Genomic DNA, 17,782 nt, shown 5'->3' on the forward strand with positions numbered 1-17,782 from the left:
TGATTCTGATTCTCGAGATGCAAACAGTACCTTCTGCCTAAGACCTAAGACTCACATTAAGAAGCATGTCACATGTGTGTGTATATATATATATATATATATATATATATATATATATATATATATATATATATATATATATATATATATAACCTTCTATTTTTTCAAACATGTGGCGTTCAATTAGGGGGTGCCTATTTTCCGACTAGCTGGTCAGAATTTTGAGAAGATGCGGTAAACTTTATGGATGAAAACAGAAACCAGGTAAGAGATTTATATAACAAAAGGCACAAATACAAGGCAATTACTGGTAAGTAATTACAAATTCACTGGTCAAAATAAAGTGAAACGTCGCTGTTGTAGCCGTCCTTGTCATTCACATCACCTTCCGCATCACCTTAGAGTGTCTGAGTGAGTTCACGTTCATCGTTGCCAGCATTTGCTAGTGCTTGCTGGAGAAGTTGCAAACCAGTCTGATTCGGGCCGTCTGACCTGAAACAATGGATCTGGCAATGCTTCGAGCTGTCGAGAGCATTGGTCAGTCTGCATTCCTTGAATGACTTGATGATTAGATCCTTCGGCAGATGATCCCAAGCATCAACAATCCATTTCAAATAAACTTCCAATATAGGTGCTTCCATGTTGCCAAATTTGGTGTATGTAGCTCTTTTCGCCGTGCAACATCCAGTTCTCGTAGAACTGTCGGACTTTGGCCTTGAATGGGGCATTCCAGTCGACCTCGGGGGCCTGTATAAATTTAGTGCAGCCTCCTGGAATCACGACACATCAATATGGAGCTTCTTCAATTGCTTCTTGGTGGCATCGCTAATGTGACAACAGAATGAATCCCAGGCAAGAAGGCGCTTGCCATCTGACCACCTTCTCGGGTTGAGAAAAACCTCTATTTCACCGGCATGCCACTCTATTTTTCAAACTTTCCCCCGTAGTGCCATTCAATTCGAGGTGCCGTTCAATTCGTGCATGGCCACACCGGTACCTAGTTCCAACGCGCGCCAACGCTGATGCCTAGTTCCTGCACACCGACGCCGGCGCCTAGTTCCTCGACACCGACGCTTCGCACCTGCGCGCCGAGGCCCCACACCCATGTGCCAAGACCAGCGCCCAGCACCCACGCCTCTACAATTTGTAGGCCGAGGACGGAGACCCCAACGGCAAAAACTTGGAGGCCGAGGACAGAGACCCCGACAGTGAGAACTTGCAGGCCAAGGACGGAGACCCCAACGGCGAGAACTTAGAGGCCAAGGATGGCCATCCCTTTGGTGTGGACTTCGAGGCCGCAGACAGCCATCCCTTTGACGTGGACTCTGAGGCATAGACGACGATGATGACTCTGGGGGCAGTCAGCCTTCGAGCTCCCTGTTCAATGCTTCCGGCAGTATTGCCGCAGTGTTAGGTGAGTCGATCCGCCACCTCGCTCTATCCTCTGCATGGACTGTCCCGGGCAAAACGCACCGGAAGTGCTATGTGGGCCTGACTGGACAACATCTCGATTGGCCAGCTTGCCGCTTCTTTGTGGACCGGTCGGACTGACCCCCTGAAGGGCCTGCTCGCCGCTTCTTTTCTGGCCAGCCGGGACGACCCACTGAAGGACATGTTTGCCGCTTCTTTGCGGGCCAGCCAGGTCGCCCTCCCGACTGGGGATTCATTTTTTCCATGTTTTGGACAGCACATTCACCCTCCTCTGGCCCCCTGCCTCCCTCCCATTTGTTTTGATATAGGAGTTTTGGATTTTGGGACGTTTGGGGTTCGTGCCTTAAGGGGGGTACTGTCACGTTTTGTTGGGATTTTGGTGGTGTGTACATGCGTGTTTCCTTGTTTGTGCTGTCTGGGTGATGCCTAAGCAAATTACTCTTCTTTTTATCACCAATGAATTTGGGAGGCTGATTTGGTCAATATGTTATCCAAAATGATATTTTATGAATATTCATCCTCTTTTTCCAATTGATAGATTTAACCAATTGTCTCCCCATGGATAATGAATCCACTTCAATGACCAATTTGAAATTTAAAACCTACAGCAACTCATCCACACAAGCCAAAATCTGTCCATTTATGACCCAGGCAAAGACTCAGTTTGCATGGGAGAACATTGTGGAATGGCAACATAGCTCTAATGCCATAAAGACACATTTGATCACTTTTCATCCAAATAAAATCTACATTTAAATGTATCAATACTTACCCTATCAATTTTAACTCATTATAATAATTTCGACAATAGAGTCTGGGGCAGGGGTCCCCAAACTTTTTCCTGTGAGGGCCACATAACCTTTCCCTTCTCTGATGGAGGGCCGGTGTCAGTTTGTAACAGAAAAAGTGTGACGATCGTAGGGGAGCTTAAATTTTTTTATTGTTTTCCAGAAAGCCACACATAACCAAATAACCCTTTCCAGGTTCTTTACAGAAAAAAAGTCAGGAAACAAATAATAACAATATTAATGAAATAAATAATAACTAAATAACCCCCTGAGTTCTTCACAGAAAAAAAACAGGAAATAAATAACACTATTTATGAAATAAATAATAACTAAATAACTCTCTCTGGGTTCTTCATAGAAAAAAAGCCATGGAACATTAACTTTCTGTTGTGCCATGCACAATCTTAACAGATAAAAGTTCAGCTCAGTTGTCAGAGCAGAATCTCTCACGTCAACACTTTACAATTCAATTCAATTCAATTCAATTTATTTGGCAATAAAAAAGCACTAGGCTAAGGGCCATGTAACAAGCACAGTGCTTGCTGGTGAATTAGGCAGTGGACTCCGAGCGGGGCAGTGAGACCCCTTTTTTCCAACTCCCGGTTCATGCGTCCCATTAGACCGCGAGTTTCGCCCACCATGCTAGGAGCTCCGTCAGTCGTGATGCTAGCTAGCTTTGACCAGTCCAGGTCCAACTTCATGGTTTGGCACATTTTGTCAAAAATATCCTCTCCCGTTGTAGTCCCTTTGAGACTTTGGAGGGCTGCCAGATCCTCGCATATCTCAAAGTTTGCGCTAACTCCACGAATAAAAATGAGCCGTTGCGCTTTGTCTTGCACGTCCGTGCTTTCATCCAGTGCTAATGAAAAAAAGTCAAATTCTTTCGTCTTCTGCTGCAGCTGGGCATATACATTACTCCCGATTTCTTCAACGCGTTTGGTCATTGTATTCGCCGACAGACTTACAGCATTAAATGCATCTTTCTTTCTTCTGGGGACACACCTCCTCCGCGACAGCACCCATACATTTCTTAACAAACTCTCCGTCAGTGAAAGGCTTACCGCTGCTTGCTATCAGTTTATTCGTAGTGTCGGCGAAGATTGTATTCTTTGAATACCGCAACCGTCTCTTGACAGATGAGACAAACAGCCTTTTCTTTGCATTGAATAAAGAAATAATCGTTTGTCCACTCCAGGTTAAATACCCTGCATTCTGAATCAATTTGTCTCTTACCTAACTTTTTCGCCATTATTCCGTTCTCAAACAGGTTGCACAGTTTTTATATACCTGAATAGTCCGCGATGGTCCCAGGGCTCTGCCCTCACCTGCGATCGTCCAGATGTCTCGGTATCACTGTGCTCGCGCATCCAACGGTGGACGTGCCCGCGTGCATCAAAGGGAAACACTCTCCCCGCGCGTGTCACCAAAGAAGCAATGCGAAGCCCCGCTTCACTGGGATGATTTGTGGGCTCAGCAGGGGTGCAATGAACCAAACACAAGATTAAAACGTCCCAGTCTTCAAGGCCAAATAGGAAAAAAATCCGATAGCGTCTCTGGTATTGTTCAGAGGGCCGGTTCAAATGTGCCGGCGGCCCGTGTCCGGCCCCCGAGCCGTAGTTTGGTGACCCCTGGTCTAGGGTTTTAGTCAAGGTCTCCCGATATTAGGTCTCATTTATTTCTATGTTATAATTTTGTGAGTTAGCAAATTACTGAATATATTTTCACACTTCAAGCAGGCTTGAAAACTCTTCTTTCATTATTTCTTCAAGTCTATACCTTATAATTAGGAAATATTTACCTAATCTGATTGAAATCATTTTAACAGTTTCTAAACATATGACTTTGTGGCATCTAAAAGTGTATTAAATTAGATGTATTAATTATCCATCTTTTAAATCATTAAGCGATCAAATCTTTATATTATAAGCTTTTAATGTAGCAATTTTAATTTTTCATATTCTTGACAGCAAACTAATACTATTTTTTTATTATTATCTTTTTTTTCTATCGAATAAAATCTTTTTCATTCATTCATCTTCCATACCATCGTCGGGCGAAAGGCAGACTACACCCTAGAATGGTCGCCAGTCAGTTGTAGGGCACACAGAGAGACACCCACAGAAGAGTGAACCGCCACACCACGAGGCAGCGGAATCAAATCTAAACTTGTATATATCTCATGTTTACTTCTCATCCGTGAATAGCTGCAATTTCATAATACCACTCAACTACCTTTTAACTCAATTTGATGTCTAGCACAGCATTTGTTTCATATTAGTATATAGATATAACAGCCGAATTAACTTCAAATACTTTTCTTCCACATCTGAAGTCAGAATCAGTGTTTCTTCATATCATAATTTTCTCAAATATGCGTTTTTGGCCAGCAGAAAAGCATATTTGTTACATCCAATTTTCAACAAAATGAAGAATAAGCTGCTTGTTCTTTGACTCCTGTACAAAATATTTACTGTGACTTCACATTGTTGCTTCTTTAGCTTTCCTTAGTTTACTGGAAAGTAGTGTTTATCTTGTTGTTGCTATGATTGCACTGTTTTATACTCCCTTAACTGTTTCACTAGCTCCTTGCTATTTTTGGGTCATGTGACTTTTCTAACCCTTTCTCCATAACCTTCAACTGCTCTCCTATAATCTTACAGGGATTTCCTGGCCCCCATTCTCGTCATCAATTTCTCTGTCATATTCTCCGTCCAGTGCGGCCCGGTGGGACGAGTGGTTAGCGCGTCGGCCTCACAGCTCTGGGGTCCTGGGTTCAAATCCGGATCACGTTCACCTGTGTGGAGCTTGCATGTTTTCCCTGCGTGGGTTTCCTCCCACATTCCAAAAACATGCATGGTAGGCCAATTGGACACTAAATTGCCCCTATGTATGGTTGTGAGTGTGCATGGTTGTCCATCTCCTTGTGCTCTGGCCACTGATTTAGGGTGTCCCCTGCCTCTGGCCCGGAGTCAGCTGGGATAGGATCCAGCACCCCCCGCGGCCATAAAGAGGATAAAGCGGTTCAGAAAATGAGATGAGATATTCTCCGTCCATTGTCTCAATTATAGTCAGTAGGTCTTCTGTCAAGTCTGGTAGTTGTCACTATATTATTTTACCTAGATTTAAGTTGCAACACAAAAATCCTTATTCCAATAGACCGCTGCTGCTTCAACTCACTTCCTCTTGGCATTCATACATGTTGGATTTCTGTAAAACAACTTCAGGATCAGGTTAAGAAAGAGGGAGACCAATTTCCGAAATTCAGTTTATTTACCAGACTGCAGAATGGGGAGAGCTCGAACAACATGAACGCATGTCTGTTCCTCTGCAACTCTCTCCGAACGAACAGCTTGTGCCACTATTTATATGTGAAAAACATGGTGCTGTACAGAGAAGATAACAGAAACAGGGTGTGGGCTGATACGCCCAAACAACTGCACAGTTCATGTCTTAACCTGACTCGACTGTTTTTATAACTCGCACCAAACTGATGCAATATTAACCAGCAATTGCAAAGAGTGAGTCAGCATATCTTACAATACACATCAACATTCATGCATCTGTGTGTGAGTGCTCATTTATTTTTTTCATTTTCTCTTCTCTCGAGTAATGCTTCTTGAGCTCACAGGACTTTTCTTCTGTTATTGCTGCTTGGCAGCTTACAGTTTTCTTTATTCAAATCTCTGTTCTTGCGGCTAGGCAGCTTACAGTTTTCTTTATTCAATTCTCTGTTCTTGCTGCTTGGCAGCTCACAGTTTTCTTTATTCAATTCTCTCACTTCTATATCTGTAAATATGGAAGCCCGTCCACTTACTTCAACGTCAGCCTAACTGGGTGCCTCATTTGTTTCAGTGTCCAGTCATTCCACCATTCTTACTATGCGTGTTGCCTGGTCTTGTTCTACTCTTCACTAGAAGGTTCCTCAGGGCTCCGGTACTCTAACTCAGCCTTTCTAGCCCCTCGTCAGGATACTGGTGGAGTTTGCCACACTCAGGTATCCCTTTACTCTATTTTCTCTATTCCATTCCTCTTATTTGTCTCTTGTATATACCTCTCATATGTTTCTGTATTCTATCCTAGGTCTTCTTTTCAATTTTTTTAATTTACAGACAGGTCACTACTAGGATGCAGGACACTTATATTTTAGTCATAACCAATTGCAGATTTGATCAAACGGGTTTGCTCACCTTATTGTGGTCGAGCATGATGTGTCCATCATCTGTTCGTACCTGGTCTTTGTGGCCAAATTCTTCAACAGTCTTTACCACTATCCCAGACAAGACCCTAAATTGTTGAGGTAGATCTTTGCCCCGGTTCCCAGATAGTGTAAAGAAGACAAACTCGATCTTTCTTTGTTAGCCTTTCCAAAGGGAGCGGTCCAGCTGCCAGAACCCACGGTCTGCTTCTCTGTGCTCCACGATGAGACCTCATGGGTGATCAAAAGTTAGCAAAATGAAGAGTTTTTGTGACTGGGCGTGGCCTCCACTGGTGGTACCAATCATTCCAAGCCATGTTTACTCAACACGAAATTGAAAGTATATTCTACCGTCATATTTATGTAGTTTTTTTTAGCTGGGGTGGTTACAACAGCTCAGTGATGCCCCCTTCAATGTTTTTCCTTTTTTTTAATCAGCCATAACATAGCTGTAACTCACCGTATTTCCGCCAAAAGTTCTAATCTCATAAACAGTCACATCTTAAACAGATCAGTAGGAGTTATTTGCTACAACTCTAATGGGCCAACTAGCAGCAAGAAAGTCACTTTTTTCTGCTTTTGCATGTGCAGGTCGTTGCAAGTTGAAAATGATATTTGCCAAATTTTACCCCCAACTTTGAAGTGCTACAACTAGGTTGCTCTTCAATAGGTGTGCACCAGACTTACTGTACTTGATTATTGTCCTACCATAAGGGTCCTATAGGGGTGTTTTGCGAACGCTCAACAGCGCCAACTAGTGGTGGCATTTCTCTTAGCTTTTTCCTGTCCAGGTACTACAAGGTTGGGTTTTTTTTTAATCTGATTTTCCATCTGTATGTTTACAAGACTTTGGTCATGCTGAATTTCAAAGCCCATGCCCATGGCTTCTTGCTTTTTGACGTGGCGATCAGTAGTTTGCATTAAACAGTAACAAGTACTTAGATCTGCCTCTTAAAAAGTACATCGGCCCATGAAATTTGGGAAACATGGATCCGTTAGTCCTCCAAACTTACTATGTCCTTAACGTACACATTGTACAAAAAGTTGCTCAACACTGTTTTTTCAACGTAGAGTATGAAATTTGGTGACTCGATACTAAGTGAGAAACTGCACAAAACGGTCTCTTGTACCCATGTCCCAAACCAAAAATGGAGTTGGCTATCATGGTTTAAAGTTGGAAAAATGAGCGATTTTTGGCTCCTTTCAGGCAGCACATTTGAACAAACTCATCCCAGGGAATTTAACATATCGATCGGCCTCAGATGTAGTGGGATTTGTTCCCAAAAGTTATCAAAACAATAAGTTTTTGTGACTGTGCGTGGCCTCCACTGGCACTCAAAGTTCAAGTGTTTGACGCCTCTCTGCATGAACAAGCGATTTTGCGCCGCGCCACGTTGAGTCAGGACTCAGCATGCTCCAGGAGTCTGAGCCACGTTGGGGTTGCTCAGGCCCATTTAGTACTGTTTGCAGTTCTTGTTTTCTGTCTAACGTGCAATCATTTGTTGCCATCATTCACTCTTGTCAATTTGTTTCTATTTTTCACCAGCGGAGAATTTGTGTTTCTGGCAGGCCTGTGAGGACATTAGGCATGGAGAAAGCTCCAAAATTGTTGAGAAAGTAGCTGAAATATACAAGTAAGAACAAAGACACTGACATTGCCAAATATGACAAAAATACACACTTTGAGGCTTACCATTTTATTTTAATTGCTCTGCTGAATGTTAACCAGAAATTTCTTGGCGCCTGGAGCCGCACGCTGGGTGAACATTGACAGTAAGACCATGGCTAAGACCTTAGAGGGCATCCAAAACCCACATCGCTTTGTCATGGATGATGCGCAAATGCACATCTACTTCCTGATGAAGAAGGTCTGGGCCATTTGATCTAATAATAGGCTATTGGTGTTCTTAAAGGTGCTGTAAACTCAAAGTAAAAAAGAATAAATTGTTGGTAGAACAAAGTTAAGACTTTTGAAGGATTCTGAATGAATAAATTAAACATTAACTATGCAATTTTTTTTATTGTATTGTCCTGTTGGTACTATAGGATTCAGTAAGTGTGGGGCACTCTGAATTGGTGGCTAGCCAATCGCTGGGCACAAGGAGAAGGACAGCCATTCACACTCACACTCATACCAATGGGAAATTTAGGGTGTTCAAACAGGTTACCATGCATCTTTTTGGAATGTGGAAGGAAACTGGAGAACCCAGAGAAAACCCAAGCGAACCCCGGGAGAACATGCAAACTCTACACAGTAAATAGCCAGCTGAGGTCGAGGATATGGCCGTGATAATCGTAAAACCAAGAAGTAGGATCACCCCTATTGTTACTACCATATTAAATGTTTTCGCGCCTATACAGAATTACAAGTACACAAATACAATTATCAAGAAGTGTATTTATTAAATATTTCAGCTATAAGCATATGAAAAGACTGTAATGTATTAATATCTAAAGATAATCTATATATAAAAAATTGTAAATACTTTAAGTACTGTACTCACTTTTATGTGTAGTTGGGGTTTTGGGATGGATGTGTGTGCTGTCCCTGGGATTATTGTATGCATTTCGCCAATTGCGTCCCTCATGGTTTCCTTTACCCCGTATGATCCGGTGTGTGTATCTTATCATCAACCCCTGTCTGTCCATTTAAACCCTGTGTGTTTGTGAGTCTTTGTCGGATCGTCTGCTTTACCCAGATTTGTGTACGATTACTCAATGCCTTGTTCCAAGTTACTCGTTTCCCCATGTCTTTCCATGTCAGAATTGGTTTTGTTTTTTAAATCTAAGTCCTTGTTATTTTCTGAAGATCCTGCCTTAGTTATTAAAGTTTTTGTTAGAGTACTCCATTCCACACCCTTGATTGCTTCACTGCATTTGGGTCCTTCTACGTTCCACGCTCGATGCCGCACTTAGCGTGACAGTCACATTGAAAATAGTTCCTCTCCAATTGATAAAAAAAACTGGTTATTGGCAGCTTTAATCCAAGTCTTTTTCGTCAGATTTGAGAGTCATTGGATGATCGATGGAATCTTCAAGAGGCACCGTAGGGGCAGCAGGATGAGCTTCTTTCTGCGAGAGGTTTTCGGCGCACAAGTAACATGGCGACAGCTATTTGTTTTCATCTATCAAAATGCTTTTCAGGAGGGGCTTTTATGAGAAGTTTTCGCCACACAGGAAGATGTTGATGTCAAGTTATGACCGCTGTTTTTTTAGTACAAATATGCTTTTGTCAAGGACATGAAACTGTCAAGACGATTGCCATATTCCATGGCTATGACCGTGTTGTCATGAATCTCTGGGACACTTTGCTTCAAGCTGTGAACCATATTGAAAGTTTCTAGCCGATTTCTCAGAGTACGAAGATCACATTCTTCATTATAATTGCCGTGATTGTTTGGGAAGAAATTAGACTTCCATTTTGCTCCTCCGCTCCATAATCACCGCCAAAGTGGTCAATTTTCAGACAAGGCCGATGGCGTCCGCAATAACGTCAACCTTGAAACATTTCTGGGGGAAATCCACGTTGCTCCACTGCAGCATCCGCTGTAATGTCACTGGGAGCTTTGAAACATCTCTGGGGAAAATCTACGTTGCTCAAGCCGCGGCATCCAGCCATCCTCGCCACCCAAAGTCTTTTTTTGGACATGGCTGATTGCGTTCCCCGTAACGTCACTCGCATTTCTGATTAAAAAAATACATCCTCACAGAGGCTCACGGCCGCTAAGAAAGCTCTATTTTCGGATAAAAGTGACAGGCACTGCCCGCCATTTTCTTTCCCGGTGCTGAGTTGAGTGACAGTCCTTTGTCTCACACCATTTTCTTAGTGGCAAGAGGAAGACAGGGAAGTGGCTTCCAAATATTGAAGCCACGAAGTGAAGAAGGATCACAGTAATGACACCATGTTTTAGGGCATTATGGGATACAAGAAATGTGGATATTCGTTGTGGTAGACGATTGGTTAGCGTACCGGCCTCACAGGTCTGGGGTTGAAGGTTCGATCACAGGTTGGTCCTCACTGCGTGGGGTTTGCATGTTCTCCCTTGACTTGTGTGGGTTTTCTTCAGATACTCTAGTTTCCTCCCACATCCCAAAAACATCCAGCGTCGGCTGGTTGAACACTCTAAATTGCCCTTAGGTATATGTAAGTGGGAGCATGAATGGTTGGCTGTTTCCTCGAGCCCAGCAATTGGCTAGCCACCGGGTCTTCCCTGCCTGGTGCCTGCAGTTAGCTCTCAAAATTATAATCATGAGAGAGAGTTTAATAACTAAATATCTAATATCAAAATATCAACAGTAAACTCTCTGTCATAATTTGACAGCGAGCGAACCCGGCGACCAAACGTCTGTTCTACCAAACGTCTGTTCTACCAAACGTCCATTCTACCAAACGTCCGGTCGACCAAACGTCCGGGAACCAAACGTCTTTCGCCAAAACGTTCGGTCACGAAATATCACAATTCTTTCGATGGTTCATATTACTGCAATAGTTGTCACTTTTGAACAAGAAATAAAACAAAACAAAAAATCAAAGTGGAAATTTGTTTTAGTTCAAAATCAAGGCTACTCGCATCTGGCTAGTCAGAGCACGTTTAGCTAGGGAAGACGGCAGCGCCTTAGGTAAGATGGCGGCGCCCCGAGCGAGCAGTGACTTGCGCAAGTGAGTTTTTTTTCTTGAATTTCATTCATTGACGTCAAAATACATTTTGTTTAGCGTTTTATCTGTTTATCCTTTCTCTTTTTTGAAATAAATTGCCGTATCAGCCGCATTGTCTTGCGTCATGGCGCCATTGCCATGACGTCATGGGGTCATGATGTTATGGTGTTATGGCGTTGTCAACTTGCAGTTTCATGCATGTCGACTTTTTATGCGCATATAAGCTGTACCCTCGATTCAGTCATATGGTAAATACGGTACTTATTTTTAAACAGATTTCATGTATTTAAAAGAAAATCAATTTGAGTTGTATTATTTTTTTAAAATTCCATCCCCGTTCAAGGAGTAAAAAGGATCTAAAATACTAGCGACACAAAAATAGATTAGAGAATCAATAGTGTTTTTGGTAAGATTTAACGGATAGAACCTTTACAGGTGAAGGGAGACAGTCTTTAAAGCCTAATATCAATTTTGAAAAAAGAAATTTAAATTATATCCAGCAAAAAGAGCTGAGTTTGTTTTTTCTTTTAGCAGTAAATGCTAACATAAGTATCATAAGCTAATCAAAGTAGGTTATATTCCTTTCTGTTCAATTTCATTCTCATTTGATATATTTATTATTGTTATTGCTTGTTTAGGATTCTCCAGACAGAATTTTATTTTTATTTGTCCAATGTTCTACACAATTTTAAAGGAATCTGATTGCATTCTCTGAGAGAGGTTTCCAGCACCTTTAAGTAATATTTGATGTTTATTCATTGTTTTTCTTTGGCTACATTTAAGGGGAGCAAACTTTTGTACAATAACTACACAGAGCTGGGTAGAGTAGCCAGAAATGTACTCAAGTAACCTAGAAATTACACTGCTTGCAGCTCCGATGCAGATGCTTCACGACTACAAAAAGTCTCAGGTCAATCTCTACTCATTTGTTTTGCGCTAAAAATGTCTCTGATTAATCAGAGAGAGGAAATTATGAGAGCTCTTACATGAACCCAAAAAGGGACAGACTGACATGATTATTGTACTTTTGCCTGCAAGCTTTTGTGTGGTACGTAATATTATGTCTGTTTGGTGTAATGGAATCTTGTGATTGTTGCAACGTCTCACTGGTGTAACTGGTAGAGCCACTGTAGGCATCTCTGGCAGAAATTAAATAAATGTATTTAATACGTATCTAATGTGTAGAATAAATAAGAAAAATGTAACAAATCTATTGTAGCCTAAAATAGCGGGTCAATAGTAACATTTCTTCTAAACTAAACTCAAGAATAATTATGGTGCGATAAAACAACTCTTACAGATATATTTTCATTTTTTTAAACTTATAAATGGGTAAATGGAAAAGAAAAAAATGTAACATGGTACCCTACGTCTGATAATATGTAATGTATCAAATAACATCTCCTTTAAATATATATTTAACTCTTAAATAGATTCATACTGTGATCAAATTGTGTTAAAGTGAGTTTTCCTTTTATGTATTTTAAGAAAAAAGCAATTGAACCAGGATTTAACCCTGCAGAACAACACAATCTTAAGTAATATATCTATAAAGGGTTTTTTATTTTTAAAACTTTTAATATATAATTCTTGCCTTTCTGTGTGTATGCTTTGGTCTTTAGGATTCTTATCCCAGGTATCTTAAATCGGACCTTTATAAGAACATGCTGGCCAGGGCTACTATTCCGCAGGAGACAAAGAAAAGGTGAAAAGGATCACACATCTCTGAATGGTTGATGAGGAACCCACCTCAATGTCTTTACTCCCCTCTAACGTTCACTTCTGTTCTTTATTTCTTCAGCGTGTTCCCTTTTATGAGGAGACAACGGCACTCAAGCCCTTCACCCGCCAAAGTCATCACTCAAGAAGACTGCATCACCCAAGGCTCTGGGCAGCCAAGAACCAGCTATGCAGCCATCTGAAGACAGGCTAAAACACATCAGGTTCTAGGCCCCGTTGTCACCACTTAAACTTTCTCACTTTGAACGACTGCTTCCAATTATGTCCTGAACTGCTCACTGTGTGTATATATATATATATATATATATATATATATATATATATATATATATATATATATATATATATATATATATATATATATATATATATATATATATATATGGATTTGAACCCAGCACCCCAGAGCTATAAGGCCGACGTGCTAACCACTCACGCCACAGTTCTCATCTGTCTTAGCTATATTGCCTAGGAGTCATCATCTCTTAGTATCAACTGTATATTTCATTCATTTGTTTTCTGAACCGCCTATCCTTACATGGACCCATAATAATAAAATAAAATACATCTACATCTATAGAATATATCAACCAAATTCAGATCTCTACTGCAATTATTTACCGTATTAACTAATTAGCTGAGATTAATCAAGATTAATCAATTACCGTATTTTCTCGATTATAACACGCAGATTTTTGCTATATAATTAATTCCAATAGATGGGGTGCGTGTTATAATCAATAACTAAAATAAATTACAAATTTTCGATCGAAAAATTTTCGGTTTTACGTCATCTCGTAAAGCCGATCGAAAATCGGAAAGCCGAGACCACCACTGCCCCCCTCTAGCCTCGTACTCGTCTCAGTTCACCCTCTCAGTTCAGTTTTGGACATTGTACAAGCAACATGGCATCAAAACGAGCAAGTTATACCGCAGCGTTCAAAAGAAAAGTCATCAAAGTGGCAGAGGAATTGGGCAACAGAGAAGCTGAAAGAAAATTCGATATTAGTGAAGCTAACATCCGTGGTTGGAGGAAGAAGAAAGACTCATTATTGAAAGAAAAAGCAACAGCAAAAGCATCAGGACGTGGAAGAAAAGCAATGTTCCCAGAGTTAGAGAAAGAACATGTCTACATGATATGTTTGTCCACTCTGTGTATCATCTATTGTCCTAAAATTCAAACGCATAACTCCACCAACTGCACGACACTCGACACGCTCGTACCTGAAGATTTCTCTATCCGGTTTTGAACAAAAAAATCGTGAAACGAAGAAAAAAAGGTAAGATTTCTGATTTTCGTCAGCGGGAAATTTTAGGTGCGCACTATATTCGATTACTGCGTTTTTCCAGATGTTTTTGGCCCAAAATTACCTGCGTGTTATTTTCGAGTGCGCGTTAAATTCGAGAAAATACGGTAATCAGAAGAATGGCACTTTTTTGCAATTATCTTCACAGTTTAATAATCTTCAATAGCAAACAAGTTGTTTTAGGCATGTTTTAAGTAAAAATAAAGGCAAAATGAATGAGTACTCCAAAAATAATATTTTATTACAATTGTACTGGTTTATGTTCATAAAAGTTGTTAAAATGTTTAGTTTAATACATATTCTGCGTGTGAAATGAAAAAAAATCTTTGTACAAAAAGCTGGCAAAGTCATGTTAATTCATTTTTTTTTAAAACAGCTGCTGGTTTTTCTCTAATAAGCAAAGGGCTGATGAAAATGGTTAATTACTCATATATTTGTTAAGAATCTTACATACATCTTACATACCGCTTATCCTCACGAGGGTCGCGGGGGAAGATGGAGCCTATCCCAGCCTACAATGTACAGCGGAAAGGGGAAGGACCCTGAATTGGTCGCCAGACCAATAATAATAAATAATTGAACTAATTCTTATTCATGTTGACTACTTATTTATGTTGACTACGACTAATTTATTATGTTGACTACTCGGTACTTATTTATTATGTTGACTACTTATTTATTTAATACTTATTCCTTATTTATGTTTGTTGGTTGTTGTGTTTAATTACTATTAATTGGATTTATTTATTTTTCTGTTTGTTGTTATTTGTGCACTGAAGGTTTGAATCTCATTATACTTGTATAATAACAATAAAAGCATTCAATTCAATTCATTCATTTTCTGAACCGCTTTATCCTCACAAGGGTCACGGGGGCTGCTGGAGCCCATCCCAGCTGATGTCAGTCCAGAGACGGGGGACACCCTAAATCAGTGGCCAGCCGATCACAGGGCACAAGGAGACGGACAACCATTCACACTCACACTCATACCTACGGGCAATTTAGATTGTCCAAACAACCTACCATGCATGGTTTTGGAATGTGGACGGAAACCGGAGTACCCAGAGAAAACCCATGCAGGCCCGGGAGAACATGCAAACTCCACACAGGTGGACCGATGTGGATTTGAACCCAGGATCCCAGAACTGAGGTGGACCCCCCAATTCAATTCATAAAATGAAAGAAGCAGTAGCGGTCCGTGCATTTCCTAGTGACGCCTTCAGCAAAAACTATTTTATGGCTATAAAACCTCTACTGCAGCTACAGCTGCGACACATGAAAAAAAATCAATGCACAAAAATGGGGTAAAATCCACTTCCTAGCAGCATTTAATGATTGAATACACAAACTGGAGCTTTTCAGACATTTACAACCGGGCCAGGGGGGTGATTTTCCCGGGAAAAGACAGCGATGAACGTCAATGGCGTACCAGCAAACATTGCCTGAAAATGGGGTAAAATCCAGCCGAAAACAGTATTTATTGATTAAATACAAATACTGGAGCTTATTAGACATCAGAACCGGGCCCAGAGTATCGTTTCCCCAGGAAAAAGACAGCGATGAACGTCGATACGTCCATATACACCCATACGCGAAATGGCAAAAATTGCACTAAAATGGGGTAAAATCCACTTCCTAGCAGTATTTATTGATTAACTACAAATACTGGAGCTTTTCAGACATTACAACTAGGCCAGGGGGGTGATTTTCCCGGGAAAAGACAGTGATGGACGTCTTTGGCGAACCGGCGAAAATTACACTAAAATTGGGGTAAAATCCACTTCCTAGCAGCATTTAGTGATTGAATACAAATACTGGAGCTTTTCAGACATTACAACCGGGCCAGGGGGGTGATTTTCCCGGGAAAGACAGCGATGGACATCCATGGCGAACCGGCAAAAATTGCACTAAAATGGGGTAAAATCCACTTCCTAGCAGCATTTATTCATTAAATCCAAACACTGGAGCTTAAATACAAACACTGGAGCTTTTCAGATATCAGAACCGGGCCCGGAGGACGACTTTCCCCGGGAATTTCATACAATTGAAATATTATTTAGGAATATAGCCATATTTTGCTCACCAAAAATCCTAACTCTACACAATATCCATCCTCCTTTCTTCCTTCTTTTCTATTGCCATCGAAGCTAATGCTGAAAGTCGAGCCTGTCCTGTCGTATTTCTGGCATAGTCCGTCTTGAAAATGATTTTAAATCAACACAACAATATATTTGCTTGTGCAGCTCGCTCCAGATACAGTTTGTTAACTCTGGCTAGTCCACTCAATCACTAGCCAATCATAGTTGGTGAAAGCGATGACGTATCCCTACGCCTGCGAGAAGGCAATGACGTATCCCTACGCCTGCGAGAAGGCATTGCGGTGTTGCCAACTCAAAATCTGATTGGTTAAAGCAACAGTCTTATCGACGCTTGTTTTATACAGCAGAGCCTGCAGAACTGATTGTGAAGGCCTTGAGGCAGATTTCTGACCCTGGCAACAAATAATGGCTGAAATGTGATTACGTTAAATGCTTCAATATGAAAACACATCTGGAAGCAGTGCAACCAGGGAGAAAAGCAATGAAAGGAAGCTAACAGATAATTTGGAATTATTTAATAAGTATTCATGGACAAAATATAATTAACATCAGTCTGTGATTCAGATATTTCTTAGGCCAGCAGAGAAGGCCTTGAAGGCCCTGACGGCACACCACTGGAAAAAGTGCATTAGCTGCAACACTATGACCTATAATTTATCAACTAAACACATGACAACAAATGCACTTGTAACAACTTTCTTGAAACTAAATGAGGTCATGAGGCATCATTAGGCAACACGATGTGTACACCCATGCCTCCACCTTGATTAACCTTGAATAACCCCACAATTAGTTGCCGACAATAATCCATTATTCAATTTGCTGATAAGAAATTTAATTTTTATCAACTTTATCCATTAGTGTTTGCAACCATACTGTCTGAATAATGCAAAAGTATTAATTTTAATTAGAGTTCTCAACAACTAGAACAAAGTGTGTGACCCTTTGAGCCTGTCCTGGGGCAGTGAAAAAAAATATCCCAAGGCTCTTCAAAAGTTTTCTGTTTTGTGAGGGTTACAGCAAGTACCGGATATCTTTGAGGAAGTGATCTGCCTATTGATGCCACAAAAAGGCACTACTTTCCTATGAGACCATTCTCCGGCCGACAGTTTCTTCCAGCCTCCACAAAAACAAAAAAATACCCACAATTGTTCAATCATTCATTCATCTTCCAAACCGCGCATCCTGGAAGGGGTTGCTGTTAGGTTTAAACACCAGACATTTGTATCACCAATCTGTAAGAAGTAAGAACACAAAGAATTGAGGTTATTTTATTTAAAAATGAGAGGGTCTCGGGACTGCTCGAGTCTCAGTCCTTCGACACACTCTGAAGATATCTCCTCCCGCCAAGTCTCTTATTGTGTTTTGGGAGTGTCCAAGTTACAGGAAGTTTCAAGCTGATCAAAGGAGAGATAGTTCTCTCCCAGTTACAAAAGGTTCTTTGATGTATGACCATATGCCCCTTTTAAGATAACATCTTTATAGTCTTTTTCCCGATATCCTGCAATCCTCACACAATAGTTCAAACAGACGTCGGCCCCCCTGGGTAGTTCCTCTTTGTTGAA

General features: G+C 40.9%; 1 protein-coding gene across 5 annotated transcripts in view; it reads left to right on the forward strand.

The window, feature by feature from the left end:
* The window catches only part of rgs11 (regulator of G protein signaling 11), a 91,284-nt gene extending 78,147 nt beyond the window's left edge, over positions 1-13,137 (forward strand). For 2 of the 5 annotated variants that reach the window (XM_077614364.1, XM_077614365.1), the window contains 4 exons: positions 7,961-8,048; positions 8,144-8,282; positions 12,694-12,776; positions 12,873-13,137. In XM_077614364.1, the coding sequence (XP_077470490.1) occupies positions 7,961-8,048; positions 8,144-8,282; positions 12,694-12,776; positions 12,873-12,993 (431 nt within the window). In that variant the 3' untranslated portion in view covers positions 12,994-13,137. Of the gene's footprint in view, positions 1-4,879; positions 5,076-7,960; positions 8,049-8,143; positions 8,283-12,693; positions 12,777-12,872 lie in introns of those variants that run through there. The other 3 variants (XR_013304065.1, XR_013304064.1, XM_077614366.1) reach the window with 3 other exon arrangements.
* Positions 13,138-17,782: the final 4,645 nt, after the last annotated feature.

This window comes from Stigmatopora argus, chromosome 12, assembly GCF_051989625.1.
Source record: "Stigmatopora argus isolate UIUO_Sarg chromosome 12, RoL_Sarg_1.0, whole genome shotgun sequence".
In the NCBI taxonomy this organism is placed as follows: domain Eukaryota; kingdom Metazoa; phylum Chordata; class Actinopteri; order Syngnathiformes; family Syngnathidae; genus Stigmatopora; species Stigmatopora argus.